A 20,304-nucleotide genomic window follows, 5' to 3' on the forward strand; every position below is an offset into this window, starting at 1 on the left:
TGTGTTTCACTATTTACTTATGCGATGCACGAGTGCTATTTGTTGTTTATAATATAACATCAATTAAAAAATTTAAATAATTGAAGGAAGAATACCGTTGAAACTTGAAAAAAAAAAATCATGAACATATATTTTTTTTAGGCAAGGATATACATAGTTCATAAATTATTTTTTTGGTACAAACATGGTTCTTCAAGTTCTTCCAACTTTGTAACCAAAAATCAAACAAACAAATCAATTATTAAGCATATACAGGGTCAATTGCTTGAAGAAACACAATTATAATAAAAATCTCGTATACATATAGATCAAGTATATCAATCTCTAAATTAAAATCAAAATATATATAATGCAAACATTAAAAAGTAAAAATAAATAAAAAAACAATACACTATTTAATATATACTCCCGTGATAGAAACTCAAAATAAATAAGTAGCATATATAAAGGCAATTGCATAATAGTAGTATTACATTATAAATATATAAGCAATCACACCAAATTATACTTTCATGATGATAGCAACATCTACCTAGACAAAAATTAAAATAAAGTATTTGTTAGACCAACCAATTTAAATCAGTATATCTACAAAACAAAAGATTTTATAGATATTCAAAGCATAAGAATTAAGCCTACTGCGGCAAATATCTTGAATGCAAGTAATTAAGGGAGGAAACAGAAATAATTAAAATGACAAACTATTACGTAATACCATGAGCAAACACATTAAAAATGAACAAAATGAAAAAATAAGAATGATGAAGAGTTGAATGTGAATGGAAGATAAAAAAAACATAGGTAACAACATAGGTAAAAAAGAAAATCAATTATTTCCAAATGACTTAGGTGGTGGAAAGAATTGAAAAAGAAACAAATAAATAGAAAAACATTTATAATGTCAATCGGAAAGATAAATACTTATATGAAATTAAATTTGTACAACTTTTTATTGCTTCAAGAAAAAACTTTTCATTGGAAACCATTAGATTTATTGGTAATTGAATTGGACATATGAAAAATATAATGATGTATGAATAGAAATGAAATGAAAAGGCATATGAATGCTTCAGATTAAATGTGACATATGACAAATCATTAGAAGTAATGTGGTATGTGACTAAATAAAAAAATTAATTACAATTGTTAATTTTTTTATTATTTTATTTTAAAGAAAATAATTTAAAAGTTGTGATTGGTTAATACAATTAGCCATTATAGGGTTAGGATTAGTGGTAGGGAAACTATTTAGAATTTTTATATATAGAGATTTCATAAAGAACTAGCCTGTTAGTCGGGTATTAGACTGTTAGTTTTATATTTTTCTATATTGTTTATTGAGTGTGTTTAGATTAACGGTTGAGATTGTTTAGTTGCATTAAAATTGATGTATAATTTCAAAAGTTCAATATTAAATCAACGATCGTGATTAAATACAACATAAAATTGAGCGGTGTAACGTTACTCAAATGTTACACCGGTGTAATTTGATCCCTCCCCTATATATATATATATATATATATATATATATATATATATATATATATATATATATATATATATATTCTACATAATATAGTAAATTTATTGGAAAGAGAAAATGTGTATATAAAAAATATAAGAATTTATTGGTGGATTAAAATTAGGGTATAATAGAAAAATAAGATCTAAAAATACATTTTTTAATTTGTTGTTAGTATTTTAAATGGACACTTATACTATGCCAAGTTTAAGTAAAAAGTCAACTATCCTTCCATAAAAAAGTCAACTATCCATATCTATATAATAAATAAAGAAACAATGCTAATAAAACAAAGTCTCCTTAGAATATTATTTAAGGAAATAAAAAATGTTACTTTTGTATAGAAACTGATGTAATAATTCTTACCAAAAAAAAAAAAGAAAATTATGATAAGAGATTGATTTATTTTTTGTTTTACAACGACAATACAATACTTTGATCTAAGTCTAACCCATAAATAAAAGTAAAAATTATGATAATCGGGACCCACACGTATTTTGCGGCGAACATAGCTTCATTTTGTTTCTCACATTCATTCATAATCCATTCTTTCACCTCTCTTTTTCTTTTCTCTCTGTTTTCATTCAAACACTAAATTCATAACATAACTTCGTTTTCATCTCTCATCCAACCCTAATTCATCTAATCCAATCCAATTTAATTACTGCATTGCGTTTTTTTCCTCCCAAATTCGAAAAACCATACCAATTTCTTCAACCACAAAACGATTTTCCATGCCACTGTGGTTTTCCTCCATTTCCCTCTCTAAAGAGGATTCTTTTGTTTTTGTCACCAAATTCGTAGTTTCTTCTTTCGTGCAATTCATCAACCATGTCCAACGATCATTCTCATGCCCCTAATCTTTATGCCAAAGGTATTCTTTGCAATGCTGCTGCTGGTGCCGCAGCTGGTATGTCAATTTCTTCAAAACCCTTTTGTTCTCTGTTTCCTTCAATTTAGCACTGAAATTGTTTTATTTATCCGTTAAAATTTGTATGTATAGAAATTGCAAAATCATCTTTCAAGTGTCTCTTTTATTAGTCATTTTGGTCCGCAGACTATTTTTTGATATGTGCTTAAATGTGTTTTTTGTTTGTCAATTTAGTCCATAAAATTACTAACAAAAGATAGTACTAGGGATGTATCATGTATGTAATTGCAATTTTGATACATTTAAGGATCAATGTGATAGGAGTCAGGAGTTACACTTTTAGGGACCAAGATGATGATTTGCCAAATATTTATTGTAATGAAGGATTTTTATTTACCAAAAAAGTTTAATTTTATGCAGGGGTTATTTCTGCCACGTTTGTATGTCCTTTAGATGTAATCAAAACTAGGTTACAGGTTCATGGGACTCCTGAGCTTGCTAATGGAAATGTTAAAGGTATGGAATTGCTTGCGTTTTTTTAGTATAATGCGTTTTAGTTTTTACTATGTTGAGAAAGAAAAGGAAAAAAAAAAAAAAAAGACAATGTAGATGCCCTTTAGTTTAAGAGTTTGAATCATAGTTCTTAGAATTGTTCTTATAAACTATAAAGACGGAGACGTATATAAACATTTACAGCTGAATACGGTGTTTACTTAACCAAGATTGGGTGTTTGTGTTACTAGGAAGTCTTATAGTTGGTAGTTTGGGACAAATATATCAGAAGGAGGGTTTGCGTGGCATGTACCGCGGGCTAGCTCCCACTGTTCTGGCCTTACTTCCAAACTGGGCTGTGAGTTTAGACTTCTTGTTATCTGCTTGTAGTCATTAATTTACCTGATGAACTATTCTTCTTCCTCTTTTGAAAGTTTTTTTTTTTTTTGCATCATATATAACTGCTGCTTTTGATTGCTATATGGACAGACTAGAAAACAAAAGAAATGAGATTAAAGTTGATAAGAAATAGAAATTAACGTAGATATCATAGTACCCTAGAATAGATGATTGGTATGATTGCATCACAAATCAAGGACTGGAAACAATCTTGCTGCAATGATTTATACAACTGCATGTTCTTTATTATTTGATAGTTGAGTACATCACTTAAATATTGCATAAGTTGATCACTCTTCCACTAGTAAAATCTGCGACCCATTAATTAAATAAGTGATAACTCACAAAATATAGCACATATATAGACAGGGATAAGTACCTAACTTTAAGATACCAACAATGGTAAAATGCACTTGGACCAAGATAAGAAATAAAATACTAACCAAAGTAACACTAATTGACCACATAATACACCTAATATATCTAATTCTAAATAGTTATGATTCTATAGAGCTTTTTTTTTTGCTGGAATGATTCTGTAGAGCTATGAGCAACCATCAAACCAGTTAAATCTTTTGATCTTTAATCTTATATCATATGATTTGGGGTTTCTTGCTTCCTAATCGATTTAACTTACTATTGGATGATATATTTTGTTGGCCTCTACATATCTTTATTTGTTACTTCCTTTGTGTTCATATAAACAATTTAGTTGAATAATGTTGTATTCTACTAACTACTAATAGTCTATCAATTTATTGACTTACAGGTCTATTTTACCATATACGAGCAGCTCAAGTGGCTGCTTTCTGAAGGTTAGTTTATTGACTTGTTTTTAAGCTTGTCAACTTGTTGTTTGTGTGCGCGCACACTCACATGCAATATCTAATCTCATTAATTTGAAAGTTCAAATTATAATAGCTATGATGATATGTATGCAGATGAAAACCAGCATCTTTCAGTTGGAGCTAATATGGTAGCTGCTTCAGGTGCCGGAGCTGCAACTACTATAGTTACAAATCCATTTTGGGTTGTCAAGACTAGACTCCAAGTGCGTTTCTTTTTGAGTTCAGACTGAATCTTACTGTACTTATATCATCAACAATTTTCTTATGCTATCAACATATCACATATAATTTGCATGATTCATTAGTGCATCAAATGATTAAAATATGCGCAATTAGTTGTTTATTAAGAAAATGTTGGACAAAAAGCGGGAGTATTATAAGTAAACTCTAGAGGGGATAATGCAACTAATAATGCAACTAATAAATATCCCTTACGAGAAGAGTGCGTAGGTGTTGATGGGGTAGCTATTTTATAACTATAAGTCTATAATAATTCCTATCAGTAATACAATGATGTATATGCATCAAAAGCACAGGACATATTTTATCCTGCCTATCATTGGGGCATGTTTATATTCCGGACAATTAAGTTTGTTTCCTTTGTTACTGCAGACCCAGGGAATGAGACCCGGTGTTGTGCCATATAAAAACACCCTATCTGCTTTGAAGAGAATAGCTCATGAGGAGGGCATTCGTGGGATGTACAGGTTAGTATCATCCAGGAATCAGTATCAATACAACATTGTGGTCATTTTATAATACTTTATAATTAATAATTTATTGACATCAGAGATATCTTTTATCATAAACAGTGGCCTTGTACCTGCTCTAGCTGGTATCAGTCATGTTGCCATCCAGTTTCCAATATATGAGAAAATAAAATTTCATTTGGCAAATCAAGGTAATTTAATGCCTGTTCTAGTTCTTTGTTGCGAGTTATGACTTGAGAGTTTCAGCAGTTGATGAATTTGATCATTATTTTGTATCAGATAACACAACAGTGGGTAAACTCGGTGCACGTGATGTTGCAATTGCCTCATCAGTCTCCAAAATGTTTGCATCCACATTGACATATCCTCATGAGGTACATTGCTGAATGGCTGGCTTAGTTTTGTTGTGGATATTCATGCATAGTCATACATAGCTAGTTTCCTACAAATTGAACGACCTTGCCTTCTATAAATCAATTTTCAATGGGTTTAACAAAACCAAAAGTGTATTCACTATTCAGTCCCCGTTAACGGTGTGCCTTTTCATTGCCACCACAAACTTTGAAGTCCTCTCAGTTAGTCCCTAAATTACTCAAATTGACCCTTCAACTCAATTTTCAACCTTTTACAGTCCTCCAAAGCTAATTCATCCACACATCTGTGATCAAACAGAAAGAATAATGTCAGCTGTTTCTTGAAATATTTCTCTCGACATTTTGAGCTTAATCTTTATCACATTTTCTTCCTTTCATTGCCAACATAGTATGTGAGAACAATTCATGAATTCCTTGTCTCTCTTTTTTATGCTTTGAGAAGCCATGCATCAGAAAGTATAAAATGTTTTTGTGTTTTATTTGCAGGTTGTTCGTTCCAGACTGCAAGAACAAGGACACCACTCAGAGAAGCGGTACTCTGGTGTGACAGACTGCATTAGAAAGGTATTCCAAGAAGGGGGACTTTCTGGTTTTTACCGCGGGTGTGGTACCAACCTCCTGAGGACAACCCCAGCTGCCGTAATCACATTCACCAGTTTTGAAATGATACACCGGTTTCTAGTTTCTCTTTCCCCTTCTGACCCACCGCCACATAATTTGTAAAGATGAGCCCAGTTCAAAAAAGCTAGTTTAGTTGACAAATATTTCTTTTGATGGTCAAATTAAGACCCCATTCTTTATGTACATTAGAAGGTATCACACTAGTGCAAATTAATTGACTTTGTATATAGACAGAGGTCTTGTTATTATAAATTTAAAAAGGTGATAATGACGACAAAAATACTAAGAAAAACAGTGCTCCATTTTCAAGAAAAAATTTTCCAACAATTTTATTAAAAAATTCAGTACCATTGTCGGTTCTAAACACTTGTATTTGGGTGTTAAACTGTGTCTGCGCCAATTTACAAAAGTTTTTAATTATTTACAAAACTGCGTCTCTCAATTTGGAAAGTTACCTTTCCGGGCTATGGAGCACGAAGGTGTTTGAGACTCGAGGAGTTTGTACATTTGGTCTAGTTGTTCCTTAGTGAATGGAAATGCATTTACGGAAGACTGTGGCTCTTGATAAGAAGTTGCTTGAAGTGCACGACCCTCACCCTTCTTTTTCCAATTAGGAGGCTTTCCATGAAGTTCCCAACAAGTCTCATGTGTGTGATAGCACCAGAATTTACGGTGATCACACTAGAGTTTACCATTTTTCTTACCATATTTCTTGTTGTCTTTATTGAAGTTGTTTATGATAAGGGGCAGAACCATCAATTGCTGAGTTTGGCTTTCCCATCATCACTCTTTGTCTAGCCTCCTCCCTTCTGATTTCTGAAAAAGTTTCTCGGATGGTTGGCAACGGATTATTTCCAAGAATTCTACCTCTTACTTCATCAAGTTCCTTGTTGAGACCAGCAAGAAAAATAAAGACACGGTCGTTTTCCTGCGTCTTAATAAACTGAACATTGTCTTCAGTACACCTCCAGTTATAATCATAGCACTGATCCAACTCTTGCCAAAGGGCCATCAATTCATTATAGTAGGTAGTGACATCCATGTCATTCTATTTTAAATTCCACAACTTTGATTTTAGATCATAAATTTGAGAGAAACTTTTAATATCAGAGTAAGACAATTTTACAGCGTCCCAAACATCTTTTGCTGTAGGCAGATACATGTATGTTTTTCTCATACCTATCTCCATATTATTAATAAGTTAGGCAATAATAGAAGAGTTTTCAGATTTCCAGAACCTGTAATTAGGATGTGTTGTTGCAGGCATCAGAACATCACCTGTAAGAAAACCCAACTTCCCTTTGCCCTCTAGAATAAGTCGAACAGTTTGGGACCATTCAGGGTAGTTTGAGCCATCTAGTTTCTGAACATTAACCTGAAGAGAGTTATTTTGACCTCCACCTCTTGAGTTACCGTAACCACTATCAAATGGGTAGCCATAACCAAACCCATAAAGGTTGTTGTTGGGATCTCCTCTGCCATAACCAATCCCACCGTTAAAATTGTTGTTTGTCATGAAACTGGGCATTTCTGGCATGGTAAATCCACTTCCTCTGCCGGGATTGTTGTTGGAGCAGCCGGAATTGACGTTGGTGCCGCCGCCTCCGCCTCCACGACCTCCGGGAGGAGGTGGTGTTTGCGTAGGATCCACCATAGTTTGGATTGATCAGGTCGGATTAAGAACGGGTCGTCAATTTTTTTTTTTTTTTACAGTATCACCCTAGCCCTAACAGAGCTCATGATACCATGTAGAAAAGCATATGGGTGATAACTGACTGTAATGATTTATTATGAAGGAAATGACTCTTAAATAAGAAAATAAATAGTACTAAATAGGAAATATTTCAACCAACCCCATTTTTTTGTCCCAAATTATAAGGGAAAAATCTTTTTCAAGAATGTTTTTTTTTCCTTAATCTCATAAAATTAAATGCAAATTGCATTTAATTTTCTCTTCTCTCATTTTCTTAATAAACAATAACTAATAAAAAATATTTTTACATCTTTCTATGCAACTTATTCCAAGCAAAATCCACAAAAACATAGTTCAAATTATCATGTTTTAATTTTTCTTAATAAATGTGATTTTTATTTTTTCCATTATAATTTGGAACAGAGGGAGTAGTTTTTTTCTTTTTGTGCTTTGGTCCTCTTTTTCTACCAAAAAAAAAAAAAAAAAGAATCAACCACTAATAATAATATAATAAAGTTAATTATCTAAAAATTTCTAATTTATTATTAAAACTATACACGAGACCATTATTTGTCACTAATACATAAAAAATTGGATAAATATTTATCTTGATGTTTTCTCTCCCAACCCTCCTCAATTCTTTTCTACCCCCTGAATTTCCGTTTTTGCCCCTGGGGTACTGCGGTTTATACGAACCGAAATAAGCTGACATGCTGATAAATTTCGGTAACCACTTACCGAAATCTGGGACATTTCGGTTCGCAGGTACCGAAACAATTATTTCGGTAAAATTCTACCGAAAATGACCTAATTCAGTGAATACGAACCGAAGTTTTTTGGCAAAAATGTTTCAAACCGCAAGGGGCAAATTTGGATTTTTGGGGGTAGAAAAGAATTGAGGGGGGTTGGGAGAGAAAACATCATTTATCTTTGATAATTATAATTTATGATAAAAATATACATGGGACAATAACTTTAATATGACAAATTTATTTCTTTAATAAATTTTACATTTAACTATACAATAATTTCACTTATATTTTAAAACATATTTTTAAATACTTTTTGTAGTTTTTTTTTGGTAGTGAAATAAGGCTAACACCCAAAAAAGAAAAAGAACAATAGAGAGTTACATGAATATTTCTCCCATAAATGTCATCAAAACGAAGGCTCGAAATATCATTTGGATGAGTCTACATAACATGAATATTAAAAGATTGAAAATCTGAAATTAGTCGGCCAATCTACACTTATATTCCCTCTCGCCAAGTATAATTAAATTGCACCTATCAGTTCAACTTTAAAAGCTATTGTATAGGACGCACCAAGGTAGGCGGATTATCATTGATTTTTTTTTTTTTTTTTGGTGAGTGGATTATCATTGAATTTATATATATATATATATATATATATATATATATTGAATAAAAGTTAATGCCTTGTGTGAATGCATGTCTCTTTAAACTGAAATCTGATAAAAAGCGTACTGATTTAGTTTCAAAATTCTAGAAACAGTGGCGTGTGTGAAATTGCTCTCAAAATTCATTCCACGATGTTTCAAAAGGAAAATTAGAAACCGTTAACCAAAAGCAAAGAAAAGTACTTGGAAGAAAAATAATAATAATTGTCAATAAACACATTAAACACACGCGATGTTCAACAAAACGACACCGTTTCAAAGACGCCGATACCGACTATGCTTGAGTGTCAACAACATTGATCACATTCCACCGCCTTCAACGGAAAAAGTAAAGTACGCTCACGTCTCCTTTTTTTCCCTTCAACTAATTTTCCGTTTTTTCATCTATTTAAATACTACTTATTTATTCTCTTTTTCAAATTATTATTATATTCAATTCAATTATTCATTATTATTCCATCACCACCGCCATTATCATCATTCAATTCAATTATCTGATCTTGCTTCACAAAATAGAATCATCCAATTTCAAATTTTAAATTAATTAATTAATAGCATAAAACCGAGATCGTTTTGTTAAAATAGAAAACCATGAATTCGATTCATTTGATTAACACTGTTACACTTGGTGCTCCGCATCGATTTCTTTTACCTCAATGCGATTCTTCGCTTTCTTCGTTTCCTTCTTCCGCCGTTCCAAAACAGCGGCGATTTGTGAACTCCGGCGGATTTCGTCTCGTCTCAGCCCAAACCGTTAATTCGGCACCGGTAGTAAGTCTTGTTTTCTTCAGATCAAGCTTGTTTGTTACGCTACAGTGTTTGTTTTTTCTTATATAGGTTTTGTTTTTCAATTTAGCGCGCGAATGGAACTTATACAGTTTCTGATTTCATGACTAAGAAGAAAAATTTGCATGTTGTTAAAATCACTACTTCTGTTGAGGAAGGTACTACTCAATATTCATAATTGTTTGTTTGTGTGTTATTATGTGATCCAAATCCAATGTTAATTTTATATGGTTACGTTTTTTTTTAGCTCTGGAGGCTCTTGTTAGTAACAGAATCAGTGGTCTTCCTGTAATCGACGACGAATGGAATCTGGTACTTGATTACTTTAGTTCTATTATGATGATTATTATGTACTATGAAAATAGAAGTTACATATGTGTTGTTTCAACTACTCATCATTGTACTTGTTCCTTTTTTGGGTGCTGCAGGTTGGAGTTGTTTCAGACTATGACTTGTTAGCAATTGATACAATATCAGGTACCTAGGCTAGAAACATCATGAATATTCTTTTTAATTTACCTTACTAAAGTGGCAAAATTTCCTTTACTAAAGCAAATCATTAAATCAGTGTCCTTGTGAGTGAGAATGGTTATAGTTTATGGAATAAGTTAATCATATCTTTCCATATCAGGGTCTTGCTAACAAGTGCACTAAAGGCAAAAATTAAAAACGGCACTTTTTAGCATTTTTCATAATTTATAAAAAAAAAATAAATTAAATTTGGGTTGTTATTGTTGAAAGATTGAAGATATGTGGTGTCATATCACTACGTAAGTAGAGAAGCTAAATGATGGTGTTTAACTTTGGTTCAAGTCTAAAATTCAGCTATTCTGAAACAAGTTATCAAGTTCTTACCGATTGTTCTCTGTGACTTTTAGGTAGCAGTGAAGCAAACTTGTTCCCTGATGTCGACAGTTCTTGGAAAGTAAGTATAGCCGTTTTATGTTCCTCTAGACCGCTGCCTTGCTGTTTTCATATAAGCAATAACTGATTGCATCACTATATGAATGGTTCTAATTACATCCAACTGATTTTGTGTCCAATTATAATTATTTCATCTCAAATAGATGCTAACTGGTTCTATAGGATGCTGATTTTGTTTTAATTTGTTGGTACGCTTCACTCTTTTTATGCATCGGTTAATAATTCACTTGGTGAGACATGAAGCATTGTCACAAACGTAACATGAGTTCACTTTTCATTTGATGGCTCCGACTCTGCTCACAAATCTTTCTTTTTTCTTGGCATTTTTTATCAGTTTATATCTGCTTGATATATTGCTGTCAATGGGTGGTATGGTGTCTTGGACTTACTTATTGACCAATATTCGTAAAATTAATCCTCGTCCTCTGCAACACATTATGTGGCAACTTAACTTATTTTTTTAAATGTTATTGCTCCCATGAACTTTCCTGGACCTTTAGACTTCAACTGGTTTGCTACAAGTCAATTTTAACAGCTCCCAATACCTTGTGTGTATTGCATCAACTCGACTGTTGTTTTTGTTTATAACACAATCATATTTTTGAAAATGTAAAGAAATATTGAATTTTGTTTATTAATGCTGAATGTTTTGTTTCAACTATCGAACCTCCCAACACCTCAGTAATAAAATAGAAGAAAATTGACGTCACAAGTTTAATGTTTGCAAGTGTATCTTTGCGTATTTAGTATGCCTTAGTCGAGCTTCAAACAGCTTTTGATCCAATAATATGGTGCTGTGTATAAGACTTTTTCTTGAGCATGTTTTGAAAGCCAGCTAATTGACATGTTTTAAACATGTACTATAGAAGAACTTTTGAAGTTAGCCATGCTCTGTTGATATTATGCATCAATGCCTTCAATATAGGTTTATATGGGTTGTCTGGTTTTCTCCTTTGTTTTTTGGGTAAAAACCATACCTTCTATTTCAATTTTTAATGAATATGTGATTGCACATGTTTCTCAATACATTCATTTTTCAGGTGTCACTAATACCAATTTACTCCCGTGATATGAATATGTTTAGCATTGGAAAAAAAACCTTCGCCTAGCCTGTAATATTTTTTTTGAACAACCTAGCCTGTAATATTGATAGTCCACTTGTTCCCAAACATAAGGGAAATGGTTATTGTATAGAGATAATAACTAATACTGTTCTATTAATTGCCTACTTATATGAAGCCTAATTGTTGTGTTGCATTACAGACATTCAATGAGATACAAAAGCTGCTCAGTAAGACCAATGGCAAAGTTGTCGGTGACTTAATGACTCCAAGTCCACTTTTTGTTCATGAGTCCACCAGTCTGGAGGATGCTGCCAGGTACTGATTTTGGAATCTGGTATGACCAGTATTTTTCTTTTACAAATAGTTAGGGAAGAATTCCCTTGGTTACCAAACAACGGTGAAAAACTTTAATGGTCTGACCAAAGGCCCTGACCTACTCAGATGACAAGATAGTTCCTCTGCTTAACTCATCTTAGCTCTCATCTGGTTGATAGACTGGTATTTTATCACAAAGATTAGGGAAGAACCCCTTTGATTATAGAATACAAATGCAGAACTTCGAGGTCTGCATTCTGCAACCTCTCAAATGCCTGAAGGGCCAACTTTATCAAATGCTAAGATAGTTCCTCCTCACAACCACTTTTCTCATTTATATTTAAGTCTTATTTTCCGCAATTATCCCAACCCCCAACTATTAACTAACTAACGAACTAACTAGGTAAATAACTAACTCTAAGGGGTACCTATCACATTTCATGCACATATTTAATGGCTTTTTCCTCTGATTATATTGTTACTGATGTAATAATAATTCATATTTCTTGGTAATGTATGAGAACAGCAAAAATATGTGGTAATTTATCGTAACATCAGGGCAAACCATTTGATTTCAAGAATTCTTTATCTTATAGTGAACTTGGCCGTGAACATTGTCCTTCTGATGCTTGACACTGTTAATTTTTGTATTATATTAGGCTGTTGCTTGAAACAAAATATCGTCGACTACCTGTGGTAGACAAAGATGGAAAGCTGGTGAATTATTAATCTCTTACAAGTCTAATTTTTGTTGTTATTACATCAGTGACTTCAGCTAATTGATTTTTCTTATTTATCAAGGTTGGTCTTATTACAAGGGGAAATATTGTTAAGGCGGCTCTGCTGTCAAAGCGCTCTGCTGAGAGACTCGCATAGTTTGACAAACATAGTATTCAAGTGCTCCAGTATGTCATGTATGTAGTCATAGTCAGGTGGATATTTTGACTATTAAGAATTCATTTATCAGCTCAAAAGGGGAGCTGAAGGCAACTCTTGATGACCTTCTGAAACCTTCAAAGTGGGTGGCTATTACTTGATACCATTGAGAGGAACGTGATTTATGAATCACCTTCCTTGACATTGTTTCTGTGTGTTGGGTTCTTTAGGGCTTAGTGACATTATATCCAGTTAATCTTTATATAGGCTCTGTTAAATCTTGATAGGTATGGGATTGTAATGGATAATTTAAACTTATATTGTAAATTGGTTAGCATTTTAATTTTTTATATGATATATGATGTCCGGGACTTCTAGTCCTCTTTCATTGCGTCAAAAAAAAGAAAAGAAGAAGGAACGTTAATCTTGTGTAAGCAAGCCTCGACAGTCCTATGGCCATAATCGCTTTATCCCACCACTCCACCGTAGAATAATGCTAGCAACACACTCTTTAACAAACACATTCCAACACACTTTCTTCTATTGGTTGAAATTCACATGGGTCCCATAAAAAAATGTGGACCCATATAACTTTTATGGGACCCATGTGAACTTCAACTAATAAAAAAAGAGTGTGTTGGAGTGTGTTTGTTAAAGAGTGTGTTGCTAGCACTCCTCCTCCACCGTATTAATCCGATTAAATTACGATCCTACAAAATAAAATAAAAAAAATGACCGAATCAACTAATTAATAAATTGACAATTAATTAACTTGAAATTAAAATTCATAACTACACAATTAAATCATAATCATAATATCAAACAATTAAGAAAGTAAATAAATTTGTAACTTAGAAAGTCGTCGTAAACACAACTAGCAATGTGCCCTTGATATTCAGTCATTATGAACTTATCTGACGTCCCCCGAAAACACTCCGGCTGACCTTCAAAAGGGTTTCTGAAAGGCTCACGATGAGCCAGACCCGCATTATCCTCCCCCTCCACAAGCTCCTCATCTTCAAGTAAATCATCTGGCACATATGGCTCATCCAAAGCTTCAAGGTCAGCTTGATGTTCAGTCTCAGGCTGATCCTGACGCTTACACGTATGCTTCAGTTTAGGTGGATGCTCAACTGTCTTTGCAATTCTAGTGGATGCAGTCATCGCAGTTGGCTTTTACCTTTGCCACGTTCCTTAGTTGTATTTTTCATATCTAAACAAGAAAAAAAATTGAGTCAACAAAGCATCAACATTAGAATGGTTTGTTTCCTAGGAAGCGAACAACTTATACATGGTTCGCATCATAGGGTGTGAATTGAACCAGACAGGAAAAAAACGCAAAAAAAACTTGAAGAATTGATGAAATGCGGACATACCTCTTGTTTAAAGCCTTTGTTCTTCACTTGTTAGGTAATTTCGACCACAAATGAACAACAATTTGGTGGTTTAGACGAAGTTTTCGTGTTTTGGGATTTTGAGAAGTTTTGTTTTTTCGTTTTTGCAAATTGTTCAAATTGGGGGAATGATGGGACACAATATATATAGGAAGTGTGTTTGCATCCTAGACGGCGAACTAGGTGAATGGCGCATTCGCACACTAAGAAGCGAACAATTTTTTTTCTCAAATCATGTGGTTGTTTGATGTGGGGGCGTGAAGGGTGCAGATATTGGGATTGTGTAAAACAATTGTCACTCATTACTTAGTGTGTGAATGCATTTCGTTTTCTAAATAACGAAGGGATATTTTGGTCATTACAAGAGATACATGAGAATTGTTGAGTCACGAAAAGATTTGTTTATTTTTACCGGTAAAATTACTAGGCATGACAATAAAGCACGGTGCATGCATTCTCTATGACTCATGCTATAGCAACACTTAAATAGAAGAAAACCAACATCACAGATATGATATGATGCTGCAACGAGAATCAATTCTCTCAAAATTGAAAAGCTAGGAATTCAAAATTGAGCACTGAATCCTTGTTTCTGTTTCTGCATAGGTTCTTCCAATTGTTGCAGATTCTCTCAAATCTGGGACCGTCTTCTGATCGAGTGACCCTATTATCGTGTAGGTGTTGGAACTTCAATCTCCAATTCAAGGGCAAAAGAGAGAAATTGATTATTGCATAACTGCGGCAAGGAGAATTGATCATAGGTCTACTGTGCTGTGGTAAAGTGGAGTAACCACCTCCGCCTCCAACAACAATGCGGTGGCCGATTCTCCTTTCATCTTCAACAACTCGCTTCCTTCGATTTACCTTTCTACCCTTCCAAACCCATTCATCTTCTCACAACAATTTCTCCACACTAAACCCTAATCCCATTGTCAACCCCACCATCGTTCGCGAAACCCTCACTTCCTTCAACAATGACTGGAAACGCGCAATCGAATTCTTCAATTGGGTAGAAACTGAATTCAAATTTCAACACTCCACTGAAACATATAACCTAATTCTCGACATTCTCGGAAAATTCTTCGAATTTCAACAATGTTGGAATTTGATTCATCGTATGCGCAACAATCCTTATTCTTTCCCCAATCACACAACCTTCCGTGTCATGTTCAAACGCTATGTCTCCGCTCATTGCATTGACGACGCCGTTGTCACATTCCAACGTCTTAATGAGTTCAATTTGAAGGATGAAACTTCCTTTATAAACCTCATTGATGCTCTGTGTGAGTATAAACATGTCATTGAAGCTCAAGATTTGGTTTTTGGAACAAAAAAGACTTCGAATTTGTCTTGGAATGTTTATGGGTTTGATGTGATTGGTGGGGTTGTGAGTAGTAATAATACTAAGATATACAACATTCTTCTTCGTGGTTGGTATAAATTGGGATGGTGGAGGAAGTGTTGGGAGTTTTGGGATGAAATGGATATAAAAGGGGTTCAAAAGGATTTACATTCTTATTCAATTTATATGGATATTTTGTCTAAAGGTGGAAAGCCTTGGAAAGCTGTGAAATTGTTTAAGGAGATGAAGAGAAAAGGTATTAAGTCAGATGTTGTTGTTTATAACATTGTGATTAGAGCTATTGGTGTTTCTCAAGGTGTTGATTTTTCGATTAGGTTATTTCGGGAAATGAAGGATTTGGGTTTAAATCCCACTGTTGTTACTTATAATACAATCATTAGGCTTTTGTGTAGTAGTTATAGATATAAGGAAGCTCGTACGTTGCTTCGTACCATGCGTCATAATGGTTGTTCACCTAATGCTGTTTCTTATCAATGTTTTTTTGCTTCTGTTGAGAAACCTAAACTCATAATTGACTTGTTTGATGGTATGATTGAAAGTGGGGTTCGTCCTACTACGGACACGTGTGTTATGCTCCTCAAGAAGTTTGCGAGGTGGGGGTTTCTTCGATTGGTTTTTCTAGTTTGGAATAAAATGGAAAAACTTGGATGTAGTCCGGATGAGTCTGCTTATAATGCTTTGATTGATGCTCTTGTGGAGAAAGGGATGATAGATATGGCTAGGAAGTATGATGAAGAGATGTTGGCCAAAGGACTCTCACCTAAGCCAAGGAAAGAGTTGGGGACAATGCTTTTGGGAGGAGAATCTGATGAGGAATAGTTCTATGCAAGCACAGTGAAAAGATATTCAAGTTCAGTGGCTTTTAGTCTTATACATATTCACTGTGATGTATTCACTGTGAAAAAGAAAAAAGAGCTTCTAGTCCCGGGTCCCGAACCGGGTCGAGCTTTCCATTGTCCGGGTCGAAAACCCTACCTGCAAACCCGAAATTTCTGGTTTCAATCTGGATCGCAGAACGCGACGCTACTACTGATTCCACGCGTTTCAACTCCAATTCCACCCACGTCCACCAAAAAACGATTCCGGCCATATTCCGGCACGGAGGAGCCCTGCAGGATCGAAAAATCGTACGATTCCACGATCTGGATCGCGATCTTGACTACCTTGGTCACAGGAGCTTCTTAGAATGTGGTGACGTGTTGAGAGAGGATAGAGCTTTGTAACTGTTTTTCCTTCGTATAAGGAGTGGGAGTGAGGGTAGAGAACGTTACCTTGGATTATTCTGATTATTCAGTATGTGGAGGCAGCTTTGAGCTGACCTTAGGAGCTAGGCTCTTGTCAGATCTATGGTTAGCTAATTCCTCTTAATCTGTAATTTTCTCCATTGTTATAATCAATAAAAAGCTCTATTTCGTTTTCCTTTACTGTTAGAGAAATTGGTTCCTAACATGATGCAAGCTTATTCCCTGATGTCGATAGTTCTTGGAAAGTAAGTATAGCCGTTTTATGTTCTGCTACCTTGCTATTGTTATATAAGAAATATTTGCATGGTTCTAATTACATCCAACTGATTTTCTATCAAATCATTATTAATTAATCTTAAATTGATGTCTAGGATGCTGATTTTGTCTTAATTTGTTGGTCTGCGCAACAGTTTTTATGCATTGGTTAATAATTCACTTGGTGAGACATGAAGCACCTTCACAAACGTAACGTGAGTTCACTTTTCATTTGATGACTCTGACTTTGTTTGGTTTGCAAAATCTAATGAAAACATGGATTATTGACTGCATAAATACTTGAGACTGAACCTCTGTTCACAGATCCTTCTTTCAGGTGGTGGTACACTGTTTTGGACTTCCTACTTATTGACCTATATTCGTAAAATTAATCCCCATCCTCTATAATGCATTATGTGGCAACCTAACTTTTCAACTGGTTTGGTACAAGTCATTTTTAACAGCCCCCAAGACCTAGTCTGTATTGCAATTTGCATCAACTCAACTGTTGCTTTTGTTTATAATAACACAATCAAATTTTTGAAAATGTAAAGAAATATTGAAGTTTGTTCGTTAATGTTAATGCTTAATGTTCGATTTCTGGCGGGAACAATTCTTGGCAAGACTCTACTTACCTCGCAGCTGAACTTTAAATTATCAGACCCCGTTCCTCAATATCAGAGGGTTAAAAAAAAGAATAAAAAAAATCCTTATGTATAATATTGCAATAAATACTCTAAAAAACATTCACTCTTAGTTAAAATTGCAAAAACAATACGAGTTGTCTACAAATTTAATATCACATTTAACTTTTTTAATTTATGTGATTTTCTTTAAAGATATATATAGGGACAAAGGTAGTATTAATTTATTCATTATAATTAAATTAAATGAAATATTAATATTATTCATAAAAGATTTAAGGTTTTTACTACACTACTTCATAATTTGGGTTTAAATTGTAAATCAAAATATATATGTTAATTTAATTTGAGCAATTTATTTCATTAAAAATGTTCTAAAATAAGATAAATAATATTTGATTTTTATTTATCCATCTTGGAGGTGTCCTTGTTTCCTAAGGTATATATGCGTGAAAGTGACTTCACACTAACTCATTTGTCATATATACTTTTAAATATTTAATTACACAAATAAAAAAATTAGTACTATCCTTAACTTTATTCTAGAACATTACTAGCATTTTTCTTAAAATAAAAGCCACTATTATTTCCAAATCCTAGAGACTGCGTCAAAAACGGCAACCTAGCAACACATCATGTAAGACTAATATGTCATTCATGACGTTTTGTTGTCAACCTTTTCTAATTGGCAGTACAGAGAATCACTCTATAAGTCTTCCATCTTCAAACTAATTGGACCTGCATCTCCTTCATAACTCAAAGTCATCATCATCATCATCATGGGCCATGAAATTGATACAGTTGAAATGTTCTTCTTTCCCTTTGTAGGTGGTGGTCATCAGATACCAATGATAGACACAGCAAGAGTGTTTGCAAAACATGGAGCCAAATCAACCATCCTAACCACACCTTCCAATGCTCTCCAATTCCAAAACTCAATCACTCGTGACCAAAAATCCAATCTTCCCATCACCATTCAGATTCTCACCACACCTGAAGACACAGAAATAATTGATACAGACATGTCTGCTGGTCCCATGATTGATACCTCAGTTCTTCTCGAACCATTGAAACAGTTCCTTCTTGAAAACCGACCTGACTGCATTGTCATTGACATGTTTCATCGTTGGGCTAGTGATATAATAGATGAACTTAAAATCCCAAGAGTTATCTTTAACGGTAACGGGTGTTTCCCTCGTTGTGTTATTGAAAACACGAGAAACCATGTTGTGCTTGAGAATTTGAGTTCTGATTCAGAGCCTTTTCTTGTTCCTGGTCTTCCTGATAGAATCGAGATGACAAGGTCTCAGGTTCCGATTTTTATGAGAAACCCAACTCAGACTACTCAGTTTGCTGAGAGAATGAAGAGATTAGAAGGAAAAAGCTTCGGTACTCTTATTAATAGTTTCTATGATTTGGAACCAGCTTATGCTGATTACCTAAGAACTGAATTGGGAAAGAAAGCATGGATTGTAGGACCAGTTTCCCTCTGCAACAGAAGCTTGGAAGATAAGAAAGAGAGAGGGAAACAACCCACTATGGATGAACAAAGTTGTTTGAATTGGTTGAATTCTAAGAAACCAAATTCAGTTCTTTACATAAGTTTTGGGAGCGTAGCTCGTTTATCGATGAAACAACTCAAGGAAATTGCTTATGGTTTAGAAGCTTCTGATCAATCATTCATTTGGGTGGTTGGGAAAATTCTCAACTCATCTAAAAAGGAAGAAACTGGTAGCGAAAATTGGGTTCTTGATGAATTTGAGCAGAGGATAAAGGAAATGGATAAAGGTTTGATTTATAGAGGTTGGGCTCCTCAGCTTTTGATATTGGAGCATGATGCTATTGGCGGGTTTATGACTCATTGTGGATGGAATTCAACTTTAGAAAGTCTATGTGCTGGTGTTCCTATGATAACGTGGCCACTTTCGGCTGAACAATTTACGAATGAGAAGTTGGTAACGGATGTGTTGAGGATTGGAGTCCAAGTGGGCAGCAGAGAGTGGGGGTCTTTTGATGAAGAGAGGAAAGAGTTGGTTGGAAGAGAGAAAGTGGAGTTGGCAGTGAAGAAGTTGATGGTGAAGAGTGAAGAGGCAGATGAAATGAGAAGGAGAGTGAAGCTTATTGCAGAGAATGCAAAAAGAGCTGTTGTAGAAGGTGGAACATCTTATGGTGATATTGATTCCTTGATTCGGGAACTTAAGACTTGCAGAATTTCTAGCCAAGTTTAGATTTAGATTGTTAATCAATGCAACACAATTACACTAGCGTTCACTTATAAGTGACAATGCTAGAAGTAACTTTTTTCTATTCCCATTAAGCATCACATGAAAATTGAAATGTTATTCAATAAATAAATACTACCGTTTGTGATGAAACAGGCCTGTGTAGTTATAGTTTGTGATTAAATCGAAGTTTTACTAAAATTTTGTTTGCCGAGGACAAAGCATATATAATTTGCATGTTGTCGAAACCAACACATACATTGATGA

At 34.1% G+C, this 20,304-nt stretch overlaps 5 protein-coding genes across 6 annotated transcripts; 4 read left to right on the top strand and 1 right to left on the bottom strand.

The window, feature by feature from the left end:
• The first annotated feature begins 2,075 nt into the window (after nucleotides 1-2,075).
• On the top strand, nucleotides 2,076-6,139 carry LOC123907260 (nicotinamide adenine dinucleotide transporter 1, chloroplastic-like). The gene is made up of 9 exons (XM_045957455.1): nucleotides 2,076-2,432; nucleotides 2,814-2,909; nucleotides 3,137-3,243; nucleotides 4,054-4,099; nucleotides 4,226-4,335; nucleotides 4,745-4,839; nucleotides 4,945-5,033; nucleotides 5,122-5,216; nucleotides 5,703-6,139. The coding sequence occupies exons 1-9, from the start codon at nucleotides 2,354-2,356 to the stop codon at nucleotides 5,937-5,939; spliced, it is 954 nt and encodes a 317-aa protein (XP_045813411.1). The 5' UTR covers nucleotides 2,076-2,353; the 3' UTR covers nucleotides 5,940-6,139.
• An 899-nt stretch (nucleotides 6,140-7,038) lies between these two features.
• Nucleotides 7,039-7,491, bottom strand: LOC123904683 (putative glycine-rich cell wall structural protein 1). The gene has a single exon (XM_045954317.1). The coding sequence runs from the start codon at nucleotides 7,489-7,491 to the stop codon at nucleotides 7,039-7,041; it is 453 nt and encodes a 150-aa protein (XP_045810273.1).
• A 1,500-nt stretch (nucleotides 7,492-8,991) lies between these two features.
• Nucleotides 8,992-13,272, top strand: LOC123907262 (CBS domain-containing protein CBSX2, chloroplastic-like). Of its 2 annotated transcripts, none has more exons than XM_045957456.1 (8): nucleotides 8,992-9,721; nucleotides 9,807-9,894; nucleotides 9,984-10,048; nucleotides 10,165-10,213; nucleotides 10,615-10,661; nucleotides 11,924-12,039; nucleotides 12,699-12,756; nucleotides 12,841-13,272. In XM_045957456.1, the coding sequence occupies exons 1-8, from the start codon at nucleotides 9,542-9,544 to the stop codon at nucleotides 12,913-12,915; spliced, it is 678 nt and encodes a 225-aa protein (XP_045813412.1). In that variant the 5' UTR covers nucleotides 8,992-9,541; the 3' UTR covers nucleotides 12,916-13,272. The 2 variants fall into 2 exon arrangements, with proteins under 2 accessions (XP_045813412.1, XP_045813413.1); XM_045957457.1 differs by having other exon boundaries at nucleotides 9,331-9,718.
• A 1,130-nt stretch (nucleotides 13,273-14,402) lies between these two features.
• Nucleotides 14,403-17,102, top strand: LOC123907263 (pentatricopeptide repeat-containing protein At1g80550, mitochondrial-like). The gene has a single exon (XM_045957458.1). It carries the CDS (start codon nucleotides 15,121-15,123, stop codon nucleotides 16,489-16,491), a length of 1,371 nt encoding a protein of 456 aa, XP_045813414.1. The 5' UTR covers nucleotides 14,403-15,120; the 3' UTR covers nucleotides 16,492-17,102.
• Nucleotides 17,103-18,267: 1,165 nt separating this feature from the next.
• On the top strand, nucleotides 18,268-20,190 carry LOC123907264 (abscisate beta-glucosyltransferase-like). Its single transcript, XM_045957460.1, has one exon. It carries the CDS (start codon nucleotides 18,595-18,597, stop codon nucleotides 20,041-20,043), a length of 1,449 nt encoding a protein of 482 aa, XP_045813416.1. The 5' UTR covers nucleotides 18,268-18,594; the 3' UTR covers nucleotides 20,044-20,190.
• The last annotated feature ends 114 nt before the right edge of the window (nucleotides 20,191-20,304 follow it).

The sequence above is a fragment of the Trifolium pratense genome, linkage group LG2, assembly GCF_020283565.1.
Source record: "Trifolium pratense cultivar HEN17-A07 linkage group LG2, ARS_RC_1.1, whole genome shotgun sequence".
Taxonomy (NCBI): domain Eukaryota; kingdom Viridiplantae; phylum Streptophyta; class Magnoliopsida; order Fabales; family Fabaceae; genus Trifolium; species Trifolium pratense.

Excerpts from the sequence above, each read along its gene's own strand:
- LOC123904683 (XM_045954317.1), bottom strand. The coding sequence starts at position 7,491 with ATGGTGGATCCTACGCAAACACCACCTCCTCCCGGAGGTCGTGGAGGC.
- LOC123907262 (XM_045957456.1), top strand. The coding sequence starts at position 9,542 with ATGAATTCGATTCATTTGATTAACACTGTTACACTTGGTGCTCCGCAT. Across the intron at positions 9,722-9,806 it reads CCGTTAATTCGGCACCGGTA|CGCGCGAATGGAACTTATAC; the intron begins GTAAGTCTTGTT and ends TTTTCAATTTAG. Across the intron at positions 10,049-10,164 it reads TCGACGACGAATGGAATCTG|GTTGGAGTTGTTTCAGACTA; the intron begins GTACTTGATTAC and ends TGGGTGCTGCAG.
- LOC123907260 (XM_045957455.1), top strand. The coding sequence starts at position 2,354 with ATGTCCAACGATCATTCTCATGCCCCTAATCTTTATGCCAAAGGTATT. Across the intron at positions 4,840-4,944 it reads GGCATTCGTGGGATGTACAG|TGGCCTTGTACCTGCTCTAG; the intron begins GTTAGTATCATC and ends TATCATAAACAG. Across the intron at positions 5,034-5,121 it reads ATTTCATTTGGCAAATCAAG|ATAACACAACAGTGGGTAAA; the intron begins GTAATTTAATGC and ends ATTTTGTATCAG.
- LOC123907264 (XM_045957460.1), top strand. The coding sequence starts at position 18,595 with ATGGGCCATGAAATTGATACAGTTGAAATGTTCTTCTTTCCCTTTGTA.
- LOC123907263 (XM_045957458.1), top strand. The coding sequence starts at position 15,121 with ATGCGGTGGCCGATTCTCCTTTCATCTTCAACAACTCGCTTCCTTCGA.